Source organism: Polypterus senegalus, chromosome 1, assembly GCF_016835505.1.
Source record: "Polypterus senegalus isolate Bchr_013 chromosome 1, ASM1683550v1, whole genome shotgun sequence".
Classification (NCBI taxonomy): domain Eukaryota; kingdom Metazoa; phylum Chordata; class Cladistia; order Polypteriformes; family Polypteridae; genus Polypterus; species Polypterus senegalus.
The window spans coordinates 83,548,073-83,574,614 of NC_053154.1; the positions used below are offsets into that span (position 1 = coordinate 83,548,073).

A 26,542-nucleotide genomic window follows, 5' to 3' on the forward strand; every position below is an offset into this window, starting at 1 on the left:
TTGTACAGCTAGGGAAGACTGCTGCTCCGCACTGGGTTTAGTCAGTGCAGTTTTGGTTAGGGGAAAAGTTTATTTAGTGACCACACCTTCATTTTATTACATCCTGGGCAGAATGCAGTACAGGGTGCCCAGCTAGTAAATAAATAAGATAATATCCTCTTGAAAAATGAGCACCACTTATAGTTTATATCCTTTTCCCATCTGAGGTGACAGTTTTCCCAATACATTAAGAGTCCAGGATGAATTGCTTGTCTGAAAATAATTTTAGGCAGGCACTTCAGCAAATTTTAGAGACATAACCACGGACATTTTGTGACCCCGTGTAAGTCACTTCACCTGCCTGTGCTCCATTTGTAAAAAAAAAAAAAAAATTAACCAATTGTATCTCAAATGTTGTAAGTCGCTTTGGATAAAAAGTGTCAGCCAAATAAAGACATGTAAATGTAAATAAATAACAGTTTCTAGTGTGGGCACTGTGCACTCTTAAAAATAAAGGTGCCAGAGTGGTTCTTCAGGGAGATGCCATAGAGGAACCATTTTCAGTTCCCAAAAGATCCATCCACATGAAGGCTCCAGAAAGGACATTTATTTATTTAGATCTGTAACAGGCTTTATAAATAAGTAGCCATGACTAGATGGTAACAGACTTGTGAAATATCAATGGGTTACTGATTTTAAAGGATCCGTAACAAGCTTTATAGATAGATAGATAGATAGATAGATAGATAGATAGATAGATAGATAGATAGATAGATAGATAGATAGATAGATAGATACTTTATTAATCCCAAGGGGAAGTTCACATAATCCAGCAGCAGTATACTGATACAAAGAAACAATATTAAATTAAATAGTAATAAAAATGAAAAGAATTAAAATAAAATTAATGTTCGCATTTACTCCCCCGGGTGGAATTGAAGAGTCGCATAGTGTGGGGGAGGAACGATCTGCTCAGTCTGTCAGTGGAGCAGGACAGTGACAAAAGTCTGTCACTGAAGCTACTCCTCTGCCTGGAGATGACACTGTTCAGTGGATGCAGTGGATTATTCATGATTGACAGGAGTTTGCTTAATGCCCGTCGCTCTGCCACAGATGTTAAACTGTCCAACTTTAATCCTACAATAGAGCCTGCCTTCTTAACAAGTTTGTCCAGGCGTGAGGCGTCTTTCATCTTTATGCTGCCACCCCAGCACACCACCGCGTAGAAGAGGGCACTCGCCACAACCGTCTGGTAGAACATCTGCAGCATCTTACTGCAGATGTTGAAGAATGCCAACCTTCTCAGAAAGTATAGTCTGCTCTGACCTTTCTTACATAGAGCATCAGTATTGGCAGTCCAGTCCAATTTGTCATCCAGCTGCACTCCCAGATATTTAAAGGTCTGCACCCTCTGCACACAGTCACCTCTGATGATCACAGGGTCCATGAGGGGCCTAGGCCTCCTAAAATCCACCACCAGCTCCTTGGTCTTGCTGGTGTTAAGGTGTAAGTGGTTTGAGTCGCACCATTTAACAAAGTCTTTGATTAACTTTCTGTACTCCTCCTCCTGCCCACTCCTGATGCAGCCCACAATAGCAGTGTCATCAGCGAACTTTTGCACATGGCAGGACTCCGAGTCATATTGGAAGTCTGATGTATATAGACTGAACAGGACCGGAGAAAGTACAGTCCCCTGCGGTGCCCCTGTACTGCTGCACACAATGTCAGACCTGCAGTTCCCAAGACGCACATATTGAGGTCTGTCTGTAAGATAGTCCACAATCCATGCCACAAGGTGTGAATCTACGATTACCAGTAAAGGCACACTGCCTGATAACGTGCAGTGAATACACTTGACTTGAGCATTCATAGTTTTTGCACTCTTTCTCTGTACATTTAGTATTCGTTTGCTCAGAGGTTGACTCCTGACAGATGCACAGAGCCTAAAATCAAACCACATCTTTGAATGAAATAACTGTATCAAGATAGCCAGTGTACATAGATGTATACAAGCTCATACAAACACTTATACATGGGTATACATACATTCTGGCTGTTAAGTGTACACAGTCAGAGAGGTTGTATTAAAATCCATCGTAGACCACAAACAAAGTGGACAGATTTGTGTGCAGAAGAAGAGATATACATTGAAAGCTATAAAAATGTTCATGGTGGGAAATTTTAATGTAATTTAAACTAGATTATACTAGACAAAGAAAAGAATAATCTTTGAGTACAGAACACAATCATTATGGAATTTTTTTTTCATCAGCTTTTGAGTTTCACACCAGTCAACAGATTATAACGATGCCTAAAAGACGCAGGAAGCGACGCAAGCACTTAGGTCTACCTCTTCCCAGTGACGGGTCTTTCAAAAGATGTGTGCGCAACCTGGCTGCTTTCTTCTTCGGGCTGCTTTTGTCCTCTGTTTATGCAGGGATGGTCCTCTTCATCCAGAATTACAGCCTCTGGTTCTGCATCCTGTCTACGATAACTATCGCCACCTTCTGCTCTTTAGGAATGGGACTTTCTCTCCGCATCCGTGCCACCGTACTGCTGATGATACCAATGATCTGCTCAAGTGAGTTTATATCGCATGTTCATTTTTGTTGGTGCCCCTCAGTCATAGGTGTTTATCCTGTGGATAATGTACCTACTCATCCATTACAGTTTCTTTTCTCATCATCATCCCCGTCTGTAGACTCAGTGAACCCTGGACATTTCTGGTTGCCTCCAAAGTCACAGAAAGCTTTTAAATGTCCTAAGGCCAATGGCCAAATCATAATTTGGTTAAACTGCACCCATTGAGACAGTCGCACTCTCTTATAAGCTATGGGAAGCCAACCGTCTTTAAATTGGATTATCTGATATCATCTGGAGGTTTGGTAGAGTACTGTTATAACAGTTTGACCATCCATTTTCTATGGTTAGTCTCTGAAATGGGTCTCTTTGAAAATCTCCCTTCATGTACCCATCACAGTGGCAGGGTATATCAATGAAAAGTGTAACTAAAGTCAATGTCATTGTTATTCTTGTGCATTTTGAGGGTGGAATGGGCACAGTTACAGAGGTTACTTCCACATCTCAAACAGGCTCTGAAAGTAATAGTGTTGGATAATAATAACTACAAGCATCAATTTGAGAACCATTCCAAATAACATTCATTTAATACATTCATAAAATTTGTTTTAGAGAATATTTAAATGGCATTGCTGTGTGTACAAAACATTAATTTACTTTTCTGTTCTTTGGTGTTACACTCCCTCCATGTCATCCTAATCCTTCATTGTTATGCCCCACACCCCACATCCTTATTTCATTTTGAACAGTTAATGGTACCTAATCTTGTCACATAACTTGGAAATTGTCTAGAACTCTTACCTTAAGATCCCACTGGCAGGTCTTACAGTATGTGTTGCAAAGCCATTTTTTCTGTGCACAAGTCCTCAGTGTAAAGTGTAGGACGATAACTTTGCACTTTTGCATGTGCTACTGACCTCTGAATTCATTAGGCTATAGTTTTATTTGTCCTCTAGGGTGAATTGAATGACATGTTTCCCCTACATTTAATATATTTAACTTCATTTTATATATTGGAAGTAGAATGGTCTTTTCTTGCCTTTAGCTTTTTTCTCCTTTACTACTTATTTGCTACATTAGTATGTCATCATTTTAATATTTTGTAATTTCCTTTTCTACAGAAGAAGGAAAGAATTTTGTTCTTGTCTTAATCTTTACCATGGCAATGCAGGGACCACTGGCCAACATCATGGAAAACTTTAACCGGGCAGCAGATTCAGTGTCCTGTGGTGCTGAGATGGCTCTTAACCAGACTATGGAGATGGTGGAAAAAGTTAAAGCTCCATTAACTCGTGAGAAAATTCTTGTGGACCTTTATTTAGATATTTTATTTATGAATGTACCGGTATGGAGTATGTAAGCTTAAAAAACATGAGTGACATTCCTGCTGTTTGTAGAGTCTTTTGGCCCATCTATCTGAATAGTATTATTTATCTTTACTAAATGTACTAGCTTAGCTAATTAGTCAGCAAATGTCTACACATGTCTCTGTGTTATCCTAATTTTGGAATTTTTAAAATAGTTTCTGTTTGTTATTGTCCTGTCATTGTTTTACCTTTTAGGCATCATGAACAATTTTCATATACGTTATAATATATCATTAAGTGGATTATAGTTGCACAAGAAGCAGTTTTACAGTGTATGAATCCTGGCTTACATCCTTGTGGTATAGCAGGTCCAAGGCTTAACAATCAGGAGCCTGTTTTAATAATTAAATCATTTGCTGGCTCGATCTCCTTGGGTGTGTGTGCTTACGCAGCTGTGGTAGGCTGGTGAAGTAATTGGGTTGAGACGCATTTGCACGTGAGGGGTGGTCTGACTCAATTGCTTCATCAGCTTTCTGTTCTGTGTGGTTGAGGTGCTGCATCCACAGTGGCATATAAGGGAGAGCCGGTACAGGGGAAAAAAAAAAGATGAAAGGAGGAAGGATACACTGGCCAGCAAGAGAAAAGGGGGAAGAGACACACAGGAGGTTCAAAAGAAGAAAAAGAAAATAAAAAGTCAGGGATGGAGAAAGCATACCTGTGTTGAACTGATTGAGGCAGGTGGTCAGGTGTGAGTCTCGGGGCTGTAGGACCCGGAGGGCTGTGGAAGGGGCGCTCCTACTGAGTGTTTGTCTGGGAGTAGGAGTGACGGTGTCCCTTCAGACGCGGCGGGAGACAAATATGGCTCAGCATGGTGCCCAAGGATTGCCGAAGGCCAGGCAATGGGAACCTGAGTTAGGATTTGAAAGTTGACTCCACCTGTTGGTGGGCATCTTCTCCTTCTGTGTGGTCCGGACAGGATAAGGGGAGGAAAGGCCAGATTTAAGAAGGAAGCATTAGGGCTCATTTTTTTCATGGACTGTCTCTGGTTTTAACCTTCAATTTTAATGCATTTATTTATTGGAACTTTTAACCTTCACGCTTACCCTGTTTTTATGCTTTATTTATTTATTTAATTGTTTTTTTTTGTACTGCACTATTTATTTGGACACTTGATTTATTTTTTTTGATGAATTGTTTTAATAAAAATACTTATCACTTTTTCACACCTACCCCTTGCTATGTGTGTGTATTTGTCCTCATCTGCTGGCTCATCCCTTGGGTACATTATCAGTGGTAGCAGATTCAAGTGGCTCCCCAGAAGGACCCGGTAGTGTGGTGCCGACCCAGAAACTATTTTTTTATCATCACAAGCCTGTTCAGAGTCTTCATTGTTTAATCCATGGAGCAAAAATGTAGTTTTAGCTGATAAGTAACTTGTGACTGGCTTCCTATTCATGCAATGTGTTTACATGCACACACATAGTTGGATTAAGGTGGATAACCTGGTTAAGGCAGAAACTTGGTTTCTTAAAAATTCTATATTTATATGGGCAAGGAATCTTCTGGAGTTCTACTTTGTTAAAATCTCCGACATCATTAGACTGAGCGAAAAACAGTTAAATGTCATCATCAGCCACTGAATCTGAAAATAAGCATGAAACCTGTGATCATTTTCTTGTGACTTATAAACATGTTTAATCAAATTGAAAACTTATTTATATGTTTCTGTTGCCTGCAGTTCACTCTTTTCTGCTTGGCTGTGTGACTGAGCCCTGCAAAGGACACTGTACATGCACTTCTTGCCTTACACCTCGTGATTCTGGAATTCTAACAATGCAGGGATTTTTAGATAATTTAGAAATTGGGTTTCTGTGAAAGATTAGGTTATTGAGGCGCTGATCGTGTAAGCCTATATCTTTTGAGTCAGAAACTATTTTATCTTTTCTAGCCTAATCCTGCAACCCAAATTCCCTGTGACCTGTTAAAAAAATAATATTAAAATTATATTAAAATAATGGCCATAAATTTGACAAGCCCAATGTTCACAAACCAGATATTTTAGCTCATTTTCTAATATAAGTTGTACTAACTACAGAGTTCTATCTTGTGTAAACTCTTTATTACTGAAGAATAATCCAAATTAACATATATTTCTGAGATTCAACTTTTAGTGGGACCTATTACTTTTAGTACAGGTTTTTGTAGTTCACTAAGTATGCTAATTAGAGCGTCAAGTAGAAAAGTGACAGAGAGGCAAACAGAGAGACAGAGAGATTTTAAAGGTACTATATTAGATAGATACAGTAGGTATATGCCCTTGTTTTACAATTTACATTAAACATTTTTCAACAATTACCGAGTTTTTGAGAAACAACTACTTAGAAATTTTGAGTGGTGCCAACTATATAATTATCAATTTACTTTTATTTAGAAGAACCCTTTGGAAGTGGAAGGATATAATTATGTTATTGAAAGCTAAACTTATTTTCCAGATTACAGAGTTTTCACTGATTTCTCTAGATGAAATTCTTTGTCCAATTTGCCGATGTACAGAAATAGTCAATGACCATTGTAATTATATGCTGAAGAATTCTTCTTTTTCCTTGCACATGCCCTTGAATAATAATATATGGCCTAAAAAATGTCTTTACTGCATTGATGGACAGATATTGTTGTTTCTCATTTATACTAATTAGTTTCTACTTTGCTTTTGATGTATTTTAACAAAACTGTATCTTGATATGTAATAGTTCTTTATTTAGTTAGTGGTATAATCTGTTTTTGCATTTTGCCTGGACAGTTGTCCCAGCGCTCTACACCTGCACTTGATGAAGAACGCTGTGCAAGAACAAAGTAGTTAGTATAATTGTATTTCTGAAGTGACAGTAATAGATTGGCCATCTAGCTTTGTGAAGAGAATTATTTTTGTTCTATTTTGTATTGTATTTACCCCCATTTTTTGACACCCATTGCACACCCAGTCTACCTGGAAGGGGGTCTCTCACTGAATTGCCTTTCCTGAGGTTTCTTCCTTTTTTTGGGAGATTTTTCTTGTCTTTGTAGGGAATCAAGACTGTGGGGCTGTCAAAACCCCATTAAAGCCCATTGAGGCATTCTTTGTGCGATTTTGGGCTATACAAGAAATACATGGCTGTTGTTGTTGCAGCAAAAAGTTTTAAAAAAGAAATCACCTCCTGACAAAATATTTATTTAATATCTCAGGTACAAGGCAGAGAAAGGACCAATGTGCTATGAGTATCTAATTGTGAACATTAGATATTCTCCAGATCTATCTATCTATCTATCTATCTATCTATCTATCTATCTATCTATCTATCTATCTATCTATCTATCTATCTATCTATCTATCTATCTGTCTGTCTGTCTGTCTGTCTGTCTGATAAGATGCATAAAAACACTGGCCTTTTATATTTAATTGCAGTAACTGAACCTTATCAAAATTATGCAGAGAAAAGGTTAACATTTCTAACATTTCATTTTCCTCTTTTTTCATACTGCTTGTTCTAGAAACTAATGATTTGTTTGTTTTTTCGTAAAGCTATTATTAACAAGATCAAAACAATTTCCAAGAACATCAAGATCATTGCAGACAAGGTGCGCAAGCTTATTAAGAGCCTAATTGACACTGTGAAGCATATTGGTAAGTTGCAGGCTTTGTACTGATCCAGTGTCCCTAATTTTCTTTTGCTTGTTCATTTTGTTTGTTTTATCTCTTGTTCTAACCCAAATCCTTCAGTATTGATGTTAATTTTACCCTCTATTCACAAACCTAATTACATGTTAAATAATTTTTAAAACTAAAATTGCTGATTTATGAATGATTAATTGTTGGGAGCCATTCTTGACTACAGTAGTTGGGACTGTGTACTTGAAATCGCTCATGTGCCTTTTATCTTTTGTCTTTCTGAAGCAAATGTGCTGAGGAATATCTTTTTTTTCCTGGTGAACATTGCGGATATCTGCAACAAAGAGCTGGGCACACCTTACAAGAAGTGCATAAGTTTATTTGATGACGCACGATATAAATGCATGGATGCTCTGTCTATATTTTCCTTTCTGTGTTACATCATTGATATTTTCAGGCCTCTCTGCGGGTTAGCTAAAAGTAAGTGTGTGACTATGGATAACGTTATTACATGCACAATTTGTCTACTACATAAGATTTTCATTTTCCTTTACTGTGCTGATTATGATTATTTATTTAAATGCCTTTAAAGATGTAATTATATTAATTTTAAACTGCAATACTGTAAATTAATTTTGAAGAGCTTTTGAAAACGTGCATGCTATGTAATGAAAAATGTTATATTTAAAAAGATTGATTCAGTGTTTTGTCTTTCTCAAACTACAATAGCTCATCTTAGGTATGGCTAGTGAAAAGTGTCTATTTATGCATCTCATTCCTGTTGTCTTCCAGTCATCCAGTTATTCTGTCTCATTCCCTCATACGTTGTAAACTTCATCAAGACAAAAGTTGCTGCCCGTAAGTACTTGGAATGTTTCAATATTTGTTGTCCAAGTTTATTTGCAGTGCATCAAGGTGCTACTTTCAACCATACTGCCAGTTCATTTGTCCCCTCTATCCTCAGATGTGCAAATGAAGAAATATTTTTTGTGTGATATTTTCATTTTTTCATATTTTGCACATGGGAATTTTTTAGGGTTAACTAGGACAAGACACCATTGGCCTAAATGAACCTAAATGCACAAAACTAAAACTATAAAAAATCTATAAATTAAGCTTATTTTGAAAGTCAGGTGTTGAGTGGGGAAATTTTGACAGTGCTTCCCCTAGACCAGCGCTCTTCTACCTGTGATTGTAGAGTGTAGATTCTCCTTTAGTGACATCTATGCTGGGGCATTACCTGAATGCACCCATCTTGCTCATATTTGTGTATATCACACAATGATATATACACCAAGTAAGAAAAACTGGAAATCAACCCCTGGGGTTGTAAAACATTAGATAAATTAGTGACCTTGAACTGCAGAGTAGACCCAGCTAAGGACTGGAGTCCTGCATAGAGATAGCTACAGTTCAGGATTCAGAGCAATTTTAATAAATGTAGATCATTGATAACAATTTGATCAAGTACTTTTCAAAAAGACAGTGGTGAAAATAATTAATATTTAGTGAATTATGAATATAGTTTTGCACAACTGGTTGTTTATTTTAAGTTAAAGATTATTACACACCTGGGTGATAATGTATTTTTTTAATAGTGTTTCACTACAACAATCGAGATGGAGAGTCCTCGGTTTAATTCAGTTATTTTAACTAGACATGTAAATCTATCAATACAAACTATCTGGCTATTTTTTTTTCAAAGAAATACTGAAATGCTAGCAAAAAGCAACCTATTTTATAATTAAAATTATATTAGAAGTATTTTTCCAACATTCTTCTTATAACTACAAGTTCATTGCATTATGTCCTCTCATCACTAACCAAAACAAGAGGGAAAACCTGTAGCAACACAAAATAACCAGAATAAAATAGTGGAGATGAGCCATTTTTGAATTTAATTTATTTCCATGTATTTTTCTTGTAGGGTTGTTTAGATAATTGATGAATCTAATTAGGTCCTGTCAATGTCTAATAAATATACAATCCTCTTTTGCTGCTCATGAACCCCCCAATATTCTTGAACAAGTAAAAGCAGACACAAAAATGCATAGAAAATGGAATTACCATGAGATAGTATCAGTGAAAAGAAAATGAATATTTCTTCTTGGTCTGAGATGTCACCATTGTATCTAAGCTTGGCTAATCTAATTTCCAGAACAAAGGTGTCTGGATTCTTTTCTACCTGCTGGTGCTATGCTTGGCTAAGAGAGATATGTGAAGACCTAGCCCTGGACTGAAGCCATGTGGTGGTGTTTAGCAACACTTGTGGCCAGTTGACTCATATAGCCCAGGCAGACTCAGACTATAGAAGCTGCTGTATGCAGAGCTGTGGTGTGTGCTCCCTATCTGCTGTGTGAAGGGTAGGGATCAAGACGAATGTCCGTTATGCGTCAGACATGCATGATACATATCTGTTTGTATTAGACCTTAGAAATGGTTATTAGGTTTAGGAATGAGCCAGGGCTCATTCAGGATGCTGAAAAGCTTTGTCTAGACATAGTTGAATTCAATCGGGTTGGCTTCTTCCTACCCTAGAGTCTGTCCACTGGAGTAGTCTTTGCTGGGGTGGTACAGTTAACGTTGGTAACATAAAAAAAACCCTAACTTCAAAGTGACCCAAGGCAGCAAAGAGGAAAACTTTACTTTTGTTTGAATAATTGTTATGCAGTTGTGCACAGAGTACTGAAAAATATTTGGTCTGGTGCCAAAAAGGATTCTCGTTAACAAATCAATAGTCCTACTTAGGGACTTTGCCACTTCAGTATGGTGACACATTGTTTCAGTTTATTTTGGGTTTAGAATCTCCAGGGATCCATTCTCACTGTTTATTATAAAATAAAATAAGTAATATTTTCCTTAAAAAGTTATTATTCGTTATTTTCTTGTTTCTTTAACATGATGGAATACAGGTGCCGGTCATAAAATTAGAATATCATCAAAAAGTTGATTTATTTCAGTAATTCCATTCAAATAGTGAAACTTGTATATTAGATTCATTCATTACACACAGACTGATGTTATTTCAAATGTTTATTTCTTTTAATTTTGATGATTATAACTGACAACTAATGAAAGTCCCAAATTCAGTATCTCGGAAAATTAGAATATCAATTAAGACCAATGCAAAAAAAGGATTTTTAGAAATGTTGGCCAACTGAAAGGTATGAACATGAAAAGTATGAGCATATACAGCACTCAATATTTAGTTGGGGCTCCTTTGGCCTGGATTACTGCAGCAATGCGGCGTGGCATGGAGTCGATCAGTCTGTGGCACTGCTCAGGTGTTATGAGAGCCCATGTTGCTCTGATAGTGGCCTTCAGCTCTTCTGAATTGTTGGGTCTGGCATATTGCATCTTCCTCTTCACAATACCCCATAGATTTTCTATGGGGTTAAGGTCAGGCGAGTTTGCTGGCCAACCAAGAACAGGGATACCATGGTCCTTAAACCAGGTATTGGTAGTTTTGGCACTGTGTGCAGGTGCCTGGTCCTGTTGGAAAATGACATCTGCATCTCCATAAAGTTCGTCAGCAGCAGGAAGCATGAAATGCTCTAAAACTTCCTGGTAGATGGCTGCGTTGACCTTGGACCTCAGAAAACACAATGGACCAACACCAGCAGATGACATGGCACCCCAAACCATCACTGACTGTGAAACTTTACCCTGGACCTCAAGCAATGTGGATTCTGTGCCTTTCCTCTCTTCCTCCAGACTCTGGGACCTTGATTTCCAAAGGAAATGCAAAATTTACTTTCATCAGAGAACATAACTCAGCAGCAGTTTTGTCTTTAGCCCAGGCGAGACGCTTCTGACGCTGCCTCTTGTTCAAGAGTGGCTTGACACAAGGAATGCGACAGCAGAAACCCATGTCTTGCATACGACTGTGCGTGGTGGTTCTTGAAGCACTGACTCCAGCTGCAGTCCACTCTTTGTGAATCTCCCCCACAGTTTTCAATGGGTTTTGTTTCACAATCCTCTCCAGGTTGCGGTTATCCCTATTGTTTGTACACTTTTTTCTACCACATCTTGCCCTTCCTTTGCCTCTCTATTAATGTGCTTGGACACAGAGCTCTGTGAACAGCCAGCCTCTTTAGCAATGACCTTTTGTGTCTTGCCCTCCTTGTGCAAGGTGTCAATGGTCGTCTTTTGGACAACTGTCAAGTCAGCAGTCTTCCCCATGATTGTGTAGCCTACAGAACTAGACTGAGAGACCATTTAAAGACTTTTGCAGGTGCTTTGAGTTAATTAGCTGATTACAGTGTGGCACCAGGTGTCTTCAATATTGAACCTTTTCACAATATTCTAATTTTCTGAGATACTGAATTTGGGACTTTCATTAGTTGTCAGTTATAATCATCAAAATTAAAAGAAATAAACATTTGAAATACATCAGTCTGTGTATAATGAATGAATCTAATATATAAGTTTCACTTTTTGAATGGAATTACTGAAATAAATCAACTTTGTCACGATATTCTAATTTTCATCACCTGTATAGTACGTGATGGAACATGATGTATAATAGTTCACCATACTCATTTTCTTTCATCTATTGGTGGGTAAAATAATATTTGTAAACTCTCTTAGCAGTAGTTTTACTGTCAAGCAGACAATAACAGTACCAGTCTTTTAGAAATAAGTACTGGACCAAACTGGAGCAAGACCAATACAGTGCAACTTGTTTAAAGAAGATCATTTTTTTCTGAAGTTATTGTTGTACGTAGGTTACAGCTTTCAGGGCAGATATTCTGCAGACTGCTTGTTCTAAAATGTTATATCCTAGCTAGGATATGGTCATCCAGGAGCGCACAACACAACAAAGGAACATTTGCCAGGAATTAAGTAATTTTATGATGTGAAAATCAATTTCAACTTTCCCCAGACACAAACACACACAAAATCAGCCTTTTTTCAATGTTTTAAACACACAGGAATCAGAATTTGAACATTAACTCGATAGCACAGTTATGACCACCAAACTTCGATTTACATGGAAATAAAAAATATACCTCACAGCACTTTATTTTAACAGAGCCAATAAAATTGTCTGGAACTTGTAGTTTAACTGGGTAGTTCTCAAAGTCAGTGGGGACCTGAAGCAGCTCAACTCTTCTGTGAAAGCGTATGTAGTAGCAGCACGTAGCTACATGCAGTGATTTAGTTGCACTTTTCCACTTTGATAGTTTTATTTCACCAGTTTGTAGACATTGGTGTTACTTTCATTATAAACATTCATTTCTTCAGACAATCTTTTTGCATGTACTTGGTAAACAAAATAGAAAAGTGACCCGTGTTAAACAAATATTACATGTCTTCTTTAAGTGACAAGTCTAATATATATATTGGAATTTCTCCCTTATCCATCGTCTGTTTTGTGCTCAGACTTTCCTGCTCATGGCACATAAAACCTATTAAACGTAAGAGACATAGAATCAGAATCTGAAGTTAACTCAATAGTGAATTTTAGATCCTATCATCAAATATCCATTTACATACAGTAGATGGAAAAAGTGATCAAGTGGTGCTGTCTGTTGGCCTGGGAATTTGTCTTCTGGCACCCCAGGTGAGCATTGATCATGTATTCTGCTTCCTCCTTCTTTCCTTTCTCTCTCTATGCTTCCTTTTTGGAAATCTCAACTGCTAACCTTTCCTGCCCATCCATAGAAAACATTAAAGAGATGCCTCTTTAATGGTACACTTACTTCTACACATGACAAATTCATTATCTGTGTCAGTACACCATACTCATTCTTTCTTTGCACTTTGCTGGGCTCTGCTTCTGCCATTTATACCTGTTATGTCTACAAGTCCCCCTGTATGTAAGGACACGCATCAAATTACCAACAGGAATACTTCAGGTTTAGTGCATTCATGGCCAGACAGGATAGGTTGGTGGACTAGAAAGCACTTGGTATCAGGTGCAAATCCCACCTCTTAATCATTTTGGAGATGCAAGGACTCTGCCCATCTATATATATAATTCACTAAGGCAAGACACCCATGGAAAGGCAAGACACCCATGGAAAGCACGCCGGAAGGGGCGTGGATTCACTAAGCCGCCGACAAGTAAGACGGCCATGGCGCACGCAGGAAGGTGCCACAGCCACCAACTCTAAGACCATTGGATACGACGACAACTCGCAGAATCATGCCCACCAACTCGGACGCGACGACACAGGAAAAATGGCGTCATTTATGTTCATCTGTCATAGAGTCCACATGCACCTCTGAGCCATGTTGACTGTTCATAGAGGCATGTTTCTCTCGGAAGTGAATCGCTATATGCAGCGTGTAAAACAGTTTGTGAGGGGTATCCCATGGGATCCTTAAAACAATCCTTTAAAACTGGGGTTAAAACACAATGAAAGAAGCAGTCTTTAAAAACCAATAAGCCCTGTGCCTCCTTCTCCTCTATTCCCGTTCCACCCTCCGCGCCTGAGCGCCGCACAGACGATTGTGTGCTGGTTCGTTCCGTGCATTGTTACAATGTTGCTTTTCTTGCTGATTTATTACATTACCAATTTTTCAACTGTTAATTTTCTCCCTGTGCTTAAAAATCATTAAAAAACCGGCCTGATTATGCGGCGTATGGTATGCCGCAGGGTGGCTAGTAAAGGTATATTTTGTTAGCTATACTGTACTATTCACACTAACTGCTTTTATGCTGTCTTCTCCTTTAAAGGTGCTATAAAAGAGAGGCTTTATTAATCTTTGAGGTGATTCAAGATATCAAAGACTAAAAGAGACTCTGCATTTTTTAATAATCCCAAACTTGTATTTTACATTAACCTTCTCCTTGCTTCTTTGCTTTTGTTTGTGATTGCCCCTGTAGTAATCATCACCCTTTCCTTTCTCCACAGCTGTCATTTTTGTTTTAAACAAAATTAAAAGTGAATTTGAGTTTAACATTTCCACTACAATGCAGTTTGAAATGCGCATGAACCAATCCAAGACTCTCAGCCAAGTTGCTAAGGACATCATGCAGGAGGTGACATTTGAGATGGAAAAATTTCAAGAAGTTTTTGGCATGTTTGGTTATTTCTCCATTTTTATTGTCTTCTACATGTATTTCAGGTAAGTGTTACATTTTGAGGGTGCTGCAGAGAATTGTCTGGGTGTGAATATTAACAAACAGTTCTACATTCCTTTAATAAACAAGTCAAATTTAGTCAGGATGCAAACACAGCATTTATTAATCTTACTGTATTAAAATGAATATAGATTGTTAGCCAACATTGCTATTTTGAGCCAACTCCTTGAATACAGGAATTGTACTTTTTCCACTGTTTCTTTGCAACTAGAGGTTGACACCTTGTGATGATCACCCGAAACCCAGAGTACCACAGAAGGGGTCTGACGTATCAAAAATAGGCATTTATTGAAATTAAGTACACATGGGAGTTATAAATAAAGATAAACAAAAGTGCAAAGTAAATAGAGATAAATCATATTGTTTCCACTCCAGAGCATCCTAAATCACTTTTTGTACTATTTGCCTTCTGATATTGTGGTTTGCTTGCATGGACTGGATGTTGGACAGGGTCCTGGGGTCTAGCGGCTATGGGGCATGTGTTGGTGAAGAAAGATTGACTTGTCTTGACTGTGCCAATGATGCTGTGATCTTTGCTAAGTCAATGGAGGCTCTGATCAGGGCTCTCGAGAGACTGAATGAGGAGTCTGAGTGTCTGGGCTTGCGAGTGTCTTGAATAAAAAACCAAGATCCAGGCCCTTAATGACCTCTTGGGCATAGCTGCAGAGAAAGTGTCGACCTTGTCGTGAGGTTTACTTACTTCAGCAGCGACCTTCATGTCTGTGGTGACTCTTCTTATGAAGTCAGTAGTCCCAAGAGCCTGGGGGGGTCATGACGTCACTGGAAAGGGGTGTGTAGCACTCCTGATATGCCTGCAAAAGGAAGAAGGTCCAAATCTTTAGAGTCTTGGTGCTTCCTGTTTAGCTGTATGGTTGCGTGACTGGACTCCTTTGCTACTGTGTCTATTTGAAGAATCCTTGGGTACCACTTGTTTGACTTTGTGTCAAACGAGTGGTTGCTCATGCAATCCTGAATGAGACACATTACTTGCATTGTAAGGGAGCATCATTTACGGCACTATGGCCATTTATAGCGTGATTCCCTGGTCTGGCTGGCAGGACCCTCATTGCTGAGGACCTGAGTGGCTTGAATAGGCCAAGGGGACACCTATGTAACACCTGTCTGCGGCAGGAGTGTGGGACTGGACTGCGTGTCTGCCTGGGGGATTGCCAACTGGGATCCTGAGCTGTTTCATTGTGTGGTGGGTGCGGCAGTGTGCTGTACCAGTGCATGCTCCCCAACCTGACCTAAGTTGATTGGGGTTTGCCCACCTTTATACCACAAAGCACTCATTTTCTCACCTACATTCAGTCTGTCATGACTCTTACCTCCTTCTTCTTTCCACAAAATGATTCTTCCAGCCATAAACTTCATTCTGCCTTTGACCTGAAGCTGTTTCAGACTTCCAGGGTAAGTGGTGGCCCAGCTTTTGTTATGGGACAGCAGGCTACAATTCCCTGTAGTAGCCCCTGATGTCCATGCACCCCTGACTCTGCAGTGGCCCTTAAAAAGTTGATCTCTGAATGTCAGGTCTATGTAACTAACACTGTTATTTATTACTATCATTTTTACTGTAATTTGGATGATTTCATTTCATTGCTAAATTGTGTTTATTTCCTCCTGGCCACCACCATCTTATTGTTTGCTTTTCATTGGTGCTGCCACTTTGTGTATTTGTTTGCGTGGGAGATACCATTTTTTTGTGGCTGGTTGCTATGATGCTATGTGTTTACTATGTTATAGAAGACTGCTGTGCACATTAAGACATATCTAGATTTTGTTTCATATTAAAGCAAAGATTTAAATCAAATTGTATTTGTCACTTAGAGTTATCTGAGTTGGACTGGCACCTTGTCTGAGTTTTGTTTCCCCACTTGTGCCCTATGCTAGCTGGGATAGGCTCCGACACCCCCCATGATCCTGCTCAGGACTAAGCTGGTTAGAAAATTACATGACATGACATACAAGTATACATAATACAATATGTAAAGAAATGCTTAGCTTTTGAAGTCCAAGAGTGTGCATTAGAAGAATATAAGACAATAAATAGTAAATACTTTAAAAACTCTCTAAATATATAAATAAATATCAACATATAAAATGATGGCATTTTATTAATATTCAAAAAATAAATATAATAAATAGATAATATAGTAGAATTAACAATAGGACATCATGTAGCTCTAGGCACTGTCCTCATTTCCTCAATCTCTCACAACTGGTCTTCAGGTATTGTATTTCCCTGAACTCAGCACATAAAAGAGGCCTTTGTTGGGATGACTGGTATTACTGATCATTTTCTTTGTCCTTGTCCAACATTGCTTGTTGTAGATGTTCTGGAAGTTTGAGAGTGCACACTATCTTTGTCTTTTCCTCTAATTTAAAAACTTTGAAATTAATCATGGTGCCAGTAGTGTAACCTAGAAATAGCCAAAAATGACTACATAAAAATTAACGTTTCCTCTACACATTTATTTGTTAATGTTTAGGTTTCTGATTCTGTCTTCACTTGACCTCTCCTTACATAATTTATATTATATTCAAGTCTAAAATTGTTCTGAAATGTAACATTTTAAAATGTTGCATTAAGTAGCTGGATTGAAAAGGTTTCTGCCACTCATACTATATTTTTGTCCTGTAGAGCAGTTATATATAAAAAGCATTACCTCTTCAATGACAACTTTGACAATGTGTACATCACAAATGGCATGGTGAAGTTAGACCTGATCCGAGCAAGTCAAGGGAAGCCCACTCTACTGCCTCTCGAGCCCGACGAAGCTGCAAAGTACATTTCTCCTTGTAAGTAGCAAACTTTAACTTACTTTGTGTGGCACATGCATGGCTCCATTTATTTGTATTCTTACAGTTGTTCCTTTAACTGATTTTGCTTTCATTTTTGATTTGACCATTGCAATATTTAGATTGTCCTGTATCCTTAATCATTTTTACTCTCTCCAAACTCATCTATCCATTTTCAGTAATCTCTGTCCAATTTACTTCTATATGAAACTAGACCAGAATCAGATATCACAAGGTAGTATAGTGGTTGGTACTATCTATGTGAAGCTGTCCCAGTGCTATTAGTGAATGTTCTCCCAATGTCTGCATAGCTTTTCTCTGGGTAAGGCATTTTTCTCCCACATTACAAAAAAATTGAACTGGCTCTGTATCTGTGAGTGTACCATATGATGGATAAGTGCCCCATCCAGGGGTGGTCTGTTTCTCACACCCAGTGTAGCTAGAAAGGACTCAACCTTCATAATTCTCATTTAGGCCAAACTATGTAATTGGTGGATTATCTGTACCCAAGAAGATGTGTTAGGTCCAAAAATAGACCAGGTTTAATGTTGGGAATAGCATTATGGAAAGTCAATTCCATTTACAGTAGGACTTTGACACAACAACAGCATCAAAAATTACCACACAAATAACCAACACCAATTACAAATAATAATTCTAAACTTTGCTTGTATTAAAGAATATTTTAATGTGTAAATCCACACTGAGCCCCTACTGGAAGACTCACGATAAAAGTTAACTGTTAGCTGAGGTGCCCTCAGTACTCTGGCTCTATTATTTTGTCCAGATGTTGTAGGAGCCTGAGGAAGTTTGAAGCTGTAAGGTTACGGAGGACTGGAATTCAAAAGTCCCAGGGTTGAGAGGTCAGCAGCTCTGCTGCTCCAGTGTGTCTGGGGTTCAGCAGTTACAGGCTCTCAAATGTCAGGGTGAGGTAATAGCATTTTTTTTGTTTGGGTACAATAAACCAATCATTGTCTAGCTAGAGACTCCCACCAGTTCTAGAAAAACTTCTGGCAACAAAGCTCTATCAGCATTTCTAGAGGTAGAGCACTAGAAATATTTTCCCATAGTCAGATCAAACATAATAATTAAAATAAAATAAAGTAAAAAGGTATAATAAAAGGCAAAACAGGTAGTGTGTCTGGTTAAATGAAATACATATGGTGCATGATTATATGAGTACATGGTGTATGAGTGCAATCTTATTAAATACACAGACCATGGTGACGCACTGATATGGCGGCATACATTAATGGATACAGCTGATTCCAGCAGCAACAGGGTTAACACCGAAAAAGTACAAAGCATACTCATCACAGATGATGGCTTTTTAGAGTTTACTGTTGACCTAACATCATGATTTGGACATTGAGTCCAAAAGAATTAAATGGGACCCAGATATTGTGTTACAGCAATGCTATGCATCTCAACAAAACATATCTAAAGGCATTCCAAATTTTTGCCAAGTCATTTTACCTGATATTAACCATTTGTAATGTGACTTTTTAGATTTTTGGCTTAACTAAGTTTTCCTCTCTGCTTCAGAACTCTTTTAAGGCTGTGTTCTGATAATAAACACAGAAGAATAAAGTGTCTTTCTATATCGGAACACTATAAGCCTATGTAATAACTGCCATACTTTAAATCTGGTCTTCAGATAATTGCAAAACCTTGCTGTGTTGATCTGAATAAATGCTGACTTTTAGCTGTGAGGAAACCTCTCCCTGGAACCAGCAAAAATGAACACATTCACATTTTGTTACACTCAGACACTGTGTTGTTTTTTCCATTACTGAATATCATGAAATGCTAAGGGTATCTTACATGTGATATCTGATGTATGAAGAATAATGTAATGTAAATTAAATTAACATGACAATTTAAAGTTAACAATTAAGGAATGAGGAGTGAATGGGGGAGCCATAGAAATTAAACTATTCCAAAAACAAATGACCAGGACCAGATAAATATTTATTATCTAGTTCTTAAGGAGGTCTCCAAGTACATACATAAACCCTTGACTCATATTTTAGGAACTTACTGCACACTGGGGAAATTCCAAAGGGCTGGAAATTTGCAAAGATTAGCTCATTATTTAAAATGGGTAACCTGGCAGATCCAAGTAATTATAGGCCAGTAAGCTTAATATGCATGAGAGGTAAATTAATGGAAGGAATTATTAAGAAAAAGATTGAGCAACACCTGCCAAGAACAGGAGTTATACTGAACAGTTCAGAAGAGGGAGGTCTAATTTTACTAACATGCTGGAATTCCATAAGGAAGCAACAAAAGGATTACATCAAAGTGAACCTTATGATATTATTTATTTGGACTTTCAGAAAGCATTTGATAAGGTGCCACATGAGAGGTTGGGCGTCAAACTAAAAGATGTGGGAGCTCAGGGTGAAGTTTGTAGACGGGTGCAGAACTTCCACAGGAAGCAGAGGGTGTATGGAAACTTATCAGAATTAGCTGATGTCAAGTGTGGTGTTCCACAGGGGTCAGTGCTATGGCTGCTGCTATTTTTAATATATAAATGATTTGGATAGGAATATAAATAACAAGCTTGTTAAGTTTGCAGTGAAATACCAAGATAGGTGGCAGATAATCTAGAGACCGTTGTATCATTACAGAGGAACTTGGACAACGTACAGGCTCAGATAGATTTGTGGCAGATGAAATTTAATGTCAGTAAATGTAAAGTATTACACATAGGAAGTAAAAATGTAAGGTTTGAATACACAATGGGAGGCCTGAAAATCGAGAGTACACCTTATGAGAAGAACTTAGGAGTTATTGCGGACTCTAAGCTATCAACTTCCCAACAGTGTTCAGAAGCCATTAAGAAGGCCAACAGAATGTACAAGTCCAAGGAGGTTATGCTCAACCTTTATAATGCACTGGTGAGGCCTCATCTTGAGTACTGTGTGCAGGTTTGGTCTCCAGGCTACAAAAAGGACATAGCAGCGCTAGAAAAGGTCCAGAGAAGAGCGACTAGGCTGATTCCAGGAATGCTGAGAATAATTTATGAGGAAAGATTAAAAGAGCTGAGCTTTTTCATTTTAAGGAAATGGAGGTTAAGAGGAGACATGATTGCATTTTTTAAATTATGAAGGGGATCAGTAGATCAAGACTGTTACGTTACAATGAGTTCATCAAGAACACAGCGACACAGTTGGAAACCTGTTAAGGGTAAATTTTGCACAAATATTAGAAAGTTTTTCTTCAAACAGAGAACCATAGACACTTGGAATAAGTTACTAAGTAGTGTGGTCAGACTTTAGGGACATTCAAAGCTAGCCTTGATATTAGTTTGGAAGGATTTTTGACAGGCGTTGTTGGGCTAAATGACATATTCTCATCCAAATTATTCTAATGTTCTAGCATAAGGATCTGACTGCACTGTTTTGACTGATAAAGGATTACCTGATAATTAAAAAAATAGTTTGATATCTGGAAATGGGACTACACTATGACATAAATAAGGAAATGTGCACTGCCTTGATTCCTCAAACCTTAAAATACAATAATAAGTAACATTTTAACTGATACATTTTTTATTCAGATACTTCACACTATTTTATTTATCATATCATCTTTACATCTTCAGATTTCTTATTAATAAGGTTATTTCTCTCAAGTTCATACTGAAAACACTGAAAATTTCTTCTGCAGTGCAGATTAGGGAAGGCATTGGGATGCAGGTATGGGAGCACATAAAGGAGCAAACAAAATATCAATCCATTCTATCCAGGTCAAGCAACCACTAGCATCATATCTTCAGCATGGGTACAGTTGGCCTCCTTTATTAAAACAAAAATCTAAAGTCATGACCCTTGACTCAATTCAGCATGATTATATGCAATTCTGAGTGTATCTGAGGAAGGTACATTGTCATGCAGTGTGAAAGACGAGAATAAAAATAAATCACATTTTCTTGATAAAACAATGAAAATGAGTTGAGGATTAAAAGTTGCGTAATGTGTCCTCTTAATGCATATGTGGTGATTGAGTGTTGCGACCACCAGGCAGAGTAGCAGTAGCTCAGACTCCAGACACAATACAGACACAAGTTCCAGGTTCAAAAGACCTTTTGTTAAACACAATGTACAGGCTTTGTCTTTAACTTTACAAATAGCAGCACAGTTACAATCCACATCCTACACTCTTCTCTTGGCAAGCCTCATCTACCACCTCTCCTCTCTGACTGCACCATCTAGACAGTGTCACTTCTTTTTTGGAGGACTTCAGTGTCATAATGTTGGATGACGGAAGCACTTCTGGATCGAGAGGAAGTCCAGTAAAACAGAGAAATCTTTTCCTGGCAGTGGCCCCTGGCTGCCCTTCTGAACTACAAGTCCCAAGAAACCCTGTGGGTGTCCAAACTGGAACCAATCAATAAGAACACTGCCACCTCTCATGTTGGGGAAGAAATTGTCCCCGACATCCAGATTCCCTCAGTCCTTCCATTATGGCCTCTTTCTGACTTGGATTAAAACTGGGAATAATCTGGGCTGGGCTGTACCTCCAACCATGTGCTCTATCCATTGTGGTGTCCTGGCCGGGTTAAAGTATTACACTCCATCCTAGTCTTGTCCATCCGCTGCATCATCTATAGTATATTTGATTAGATTAATTCAATATACTGTATTTGATTTTTCCAACTGGCTTTTTATTTCATTCATAAGGTTTTATTTATAATGTTTATTAAGTTAATACAACCCCTCTTCCATGTGGAATTTAATTGAACTTGGTGAAGTTTAATTCTGTTTTCTGTCATTTCAATTTAATTCCAATTCCTTTTCCTTTGAACTGGGTGCATTTTCAGTTCCATTTTCAACTTCAGCAACTGAATTAGAATTTACTCTGCATCCTTAATTCAATTCACTAATAACCCCAACCCAATCATTATTTTTATGGGATGTGTGTGCCAGTGCCTCAGTCCATATGAACTGTATTACTCCTCTACCCTAACCTATCGTCAACTTCAGCACAGTGTTTAATTCCTTTTCAAAGTGTTTATTTGGCAAATAAAGGTGTTCAGTAAGAGAAGAACTAAAGTATAAACTGTTCCTTTGAAAGTTGCACGATGACACATAATGCCTGGTCATCTCATGGATGCAGAGATTGAAATGGCAGACTTCACACAGCATTCAAGGAGAGAGCATATCGGTGAAACATTGTAAGTCTTTCTAGATACAGGTACTGCTAGTAATTATGTTGCAATGGCAATTGCATTCTTTGTTCTGATTATTTTTAGATTTTTAATCATTAGATTTTCTGAATGTCTATGTATTGTTTGTGCAGCACACAATTAAAAAATATCAATTATTAAATATGTCAGTTTTTTTCTGGTTTAGGTTTCTAACACATGTGCGTCGTTGCATTACAATGTACTCGAAATGCATTCTTAAAATGGAGCTTCTCAGAACCCCAGTATTGCTGTTAGAGCCACACATTAGAGTGTCACTAATTAGCTGTACGTCTTAAGTCTAATAATGTCAATGAATAAGGCATTATTTTTCACTTCCATTCTTCAGGCTCGATCTGGATGTCAGATGCAGAGTGGAAGACGTACCACTGGAACATTGTAAATGTGTTTCGCCATATGTTGATTGTACTTCTTTTGGTACTGATTGATTATATTGTTTTTTGGATCTTTGACATGGTTCGCTACTTTCTTCAAGGAGAAATTATTGCTCGATGTAAGTAAAGTAGTTTTGAGGTTTGTTTTTTAGGTTTAGAGTAATAGAAATAAAAGAAGAACTATGCAGCTAGAAAAGGGGGAGGCTGGTGCAGATCTAACAGAAGCAAATCCTTTTACGTGCAAATGTAGAATTTAAAGCCAAAGGCCTATAAACGTGATCTTACAGCTTATGTAGCATTACAGTGAAAAATCTTTTGTATCTTGTATGTGCCTTTCCCTGTATAAAGCTGTGATTTCAAAGTTTTCACTCTGTCTCAGTCTTAACTTCATATAACGTATAAAGTATATAGGAAATGTAAAAATGGTACAGTCGAGAAGACTGAATCATGAAAACTGACAAACAGGACAAGTGACTTATGAGTTATAAGTAATTCTTTTGCAAGAAGACAGGAATGATTGCACGTGTGGCTTGATAGTATGTTGCAACATTCCTTTGGCTGGTGCTACATGTATCTATTCATTTTGGTAAACTGTCTGTGTATCTGTGTGTCCATCTGGTTGCTATGTTTCTGTAATTCCAACAGATGGTGCATTACAAACATTTGTGGTAATAAAATGCATTGCATTTGTTGTTCCAACAGATGACGCATCACAAACATTTGCAGTAATGCATTTTATTACTACAAATGTTTGTGATGCATCATCTGTTAGAATGACAAATGCAATGGATTTCATTACTACATGCATTACAAAATACATTCCAATAGATGGTGCACTGCAAACTTTAATGATGAAATCTTTGTTGATTACTTAGATTTCAGCTCATCTTAGATGAGCAGCACAGCTAGTCCACCTTAATGAAAGAATGTGTGTCTGTAAGTCTTGTTGTGTGTCCATCCTGTTTGCCATGTCTCTGTCATTCCAAAAGATGGCACATCATAACCACTTTTAGTAATACAATACATTGCATTTGCCATTCCAGCCTCTGGGTCTCACACACATTTTTGTGGTAATAAAATGCATTGCAGTCATCATCCCAGCAGACGGTGGAACACAAAATCTTTTTGAATGACAAATGCAATACATTTCATTACTACAACATGCATTACAAAATACATTCTAATAGATGGTGTACTGCAAATGTTAATGCTGAAGTCTACATTGGTTGCTTTGATTTCAGCTTAGATGAGTAGCCCAAATAGTCCACATTAATGAAAGGATAAGTGTCTCTATGTCTGTCTATGTATCTCTCTGGTTGTTGTGACTGTGTCATTCCAAACGTTGGCACATCACAAACATTTTTAGTACTAAAATACATTGCATCTGTCATTCTAATAGATGGTGTATCACAAATGTTAGCACTGCTTTTACGGATCCCATGCCAAATGGCATATAACAGAGACTTATACACTGCATGCACTGCAAACGCTAATGCAAGTTCTATGTCGAATACTTCGATTTCAACCCATCCTAGAGGGGTAGCACAGCTAGCTGAATCATAAAATCATAGTGCTAATGCTTCTTAAGGGAAGGAGAGGCTCTTGAGTGGACAGATGGTGGTGTCCCAGAATTTCTTACATATGCTATATCATGCTGAGACAGGTCTAGGAACACAACTGACCAAGGAAGAGTAAACCCTGCCAGGACATGACAGGTGTGTGTGGTCACCATGATCTAATCCTGTCTACTGTAGTTATTGCCTTTTCCTGAAAGTCCAATGTATGAAATGCATATCACAGGATATCCATACTTATTCACAATGATTTTCATTGCTTATTTTATATAATCTAGACCTCTGCTTCTGGAAGGCAGCTAATTTTTATTACATAATGTTAGTATATCTATGAGATTATAATGCTCTTAGTCCTGCTGGAGTGAATACAAACTAAATTAATAACAGATGATGAAATTTATATCTGCAACTTCACATTCAGCCTGATTGCAGTTTTTAGAAAATACATTTTGAGGTTATGGCATTTCCAAAATTGATAAGACATGCAATACTCATCTGATAATTTTAGTAAAAATGTAATTTTTTTTCAGCTCCAACTCAAATCAAAGTTCACGTTAATGGAAATGGATATGCCTCTGCGATCTTCAAGGACATAGTAACAGCCTTTGAAGTGCTACAGACCTCCAATGTTACAGTGTCCAGCAAAAAGTGTGCAATTATTCCTTCAGAGCCTGACTACACTGAGTACTTTCTTATAGGTTAGTGACCACTGTTCAGGGAGTTCAACAACTGATTGTGGAAAAAGACAAATTTAGCAAAGGTTAAAGTGATGGAGATAAAAATATCACGTGAGCTTAATCCATAGAATCTACTACAGCTGGGGTGCTTTATACTAAAATGGCACTACAATTCATGTACTCTATTATTGGTGTGCTTTGGTTAAATATAAATAATGTAATAGCTGGTGTGTTTTATTGCCCCTGCACACTTATTCTGTCTGCACACTTCATATGCTGGCATCTTCTTTTAAGAGTGTTGTGTCACTCTAAAACAGTGCTGACCTTTCTCGTTGTGCACCCCTATGCAGATCTATTAGCCTACTTCACTTCACAGTCCCACCATTTTCGATTGGTAATAATTTTTCTTATTATCTTACATGCGGTTGGAATATTTAATCTTAACTTACAAGGTCAGGTTTCATTACAGTTGTTCACAGATATTTTTTCCAGTTGTAGCAAAGGAGGTTTAATTAACATGATTAGGGTCACATAACAGTGTTGATACTGGAGTATAGATAGATAGATAGATAGATAGATAGATAGATAGATAGATAGATAGATAGATAGATAGATAATTATCTGACCTCAGGGGAAAATTTGGCTTTCTACAGAAGCTCAGTAAATGAATACACACACACATACTTTTGTCTGAACAGGCACTTTCTGAAGCCTTAGGGACAGACTGAACAGGTGACAGAGGATGCCACAAAGTTGGTCAGCACAGGCCTTAAGGACTCAAGGACTAACTACATCTGGTCCCACAACTTTTCCTTTGTGTAGTTGTGTAAGATATAGATAGATAGAAGTGATGTTCTGATGCACGCAACAGCATAGAAAATTGTTTTAGAAGATGTAAAGGATGTCACTTTCCACATTAAAGGAACACAGTCTTCTAAGGAAGCTTGCCTGTTCTTATATGGTTCCTCTGTGTTCCGAGACCAGTCCAACCTGTCATTAATGTAGACCCCCAAGTTCTAGGAATGAACCAAATCTACATCCACAACATCAGTAGGGACCAGACATAGAGACTCTTTGGTGTGGCAAAAGTTAATAACCAGTTCCTTATGTTTTGCTGATGTTAAGATGTAGACAATTCTCTCTGCACCAAGAATAAAACTTTTCCACCTGACTACTATACTCTTTCTTATCCTGTTTATCAATGCACCTCATAAGTTAAGAATCATCTTAGCATTTCTGCAAATGACATGACCTGGTGTTATATTTGTAGTTGGAGATGTACAGAGTGAAGGGAAAAGGAG

General features: G+C 37.9%; 1 protein-coding gene across 1 annotated transcript in view; it reads left to right on the forward strand.

Annotated features, from left to right (window-relative positions):
- The first annotated feature begins 2,286 nt into the window (after positions 1-2,286).
- The window catches only part of dcst2 (DC-STAMP domain containing 2), a 29,922-nt gene continuing 5,666 nt past the window's right edge, over positions 2,287-26,542 (forward strand). The window contains exons 1-9 of the mRNA XM_039746862.1: positions 2,287-2,560; positions 3,681-3,851; positions 7,426-7,527; positions 7,798-7,992; positions 8,305-8,370; positions 14,376-14,589; positions 17,247-17,404; positions 22,945-23,109; positions 25,095-25,262. Coding sequence (XP_039602796.1) covers positions 2,287-2,560; positions 3,681-3,851; positions 7,426-7,527; positions 7,798-7,992; positions 8,305-8,370; positions 14,376-14,589; positions 17,247-17,404; positions 22,945-23,109; positions 25,095-25,262 — 1,513 coding nt within the window. The remainder of the gene's footprint in view (positions 2,561-3,680; positions 3,852-7,425; positions 7,528-7,797; positions 7,993-8,304; positions 8,371-14,375; positions 14,590-17,246; positions 17,405-22,944; positions 23,110-25,094; positions 25,263-26,542) is intronic.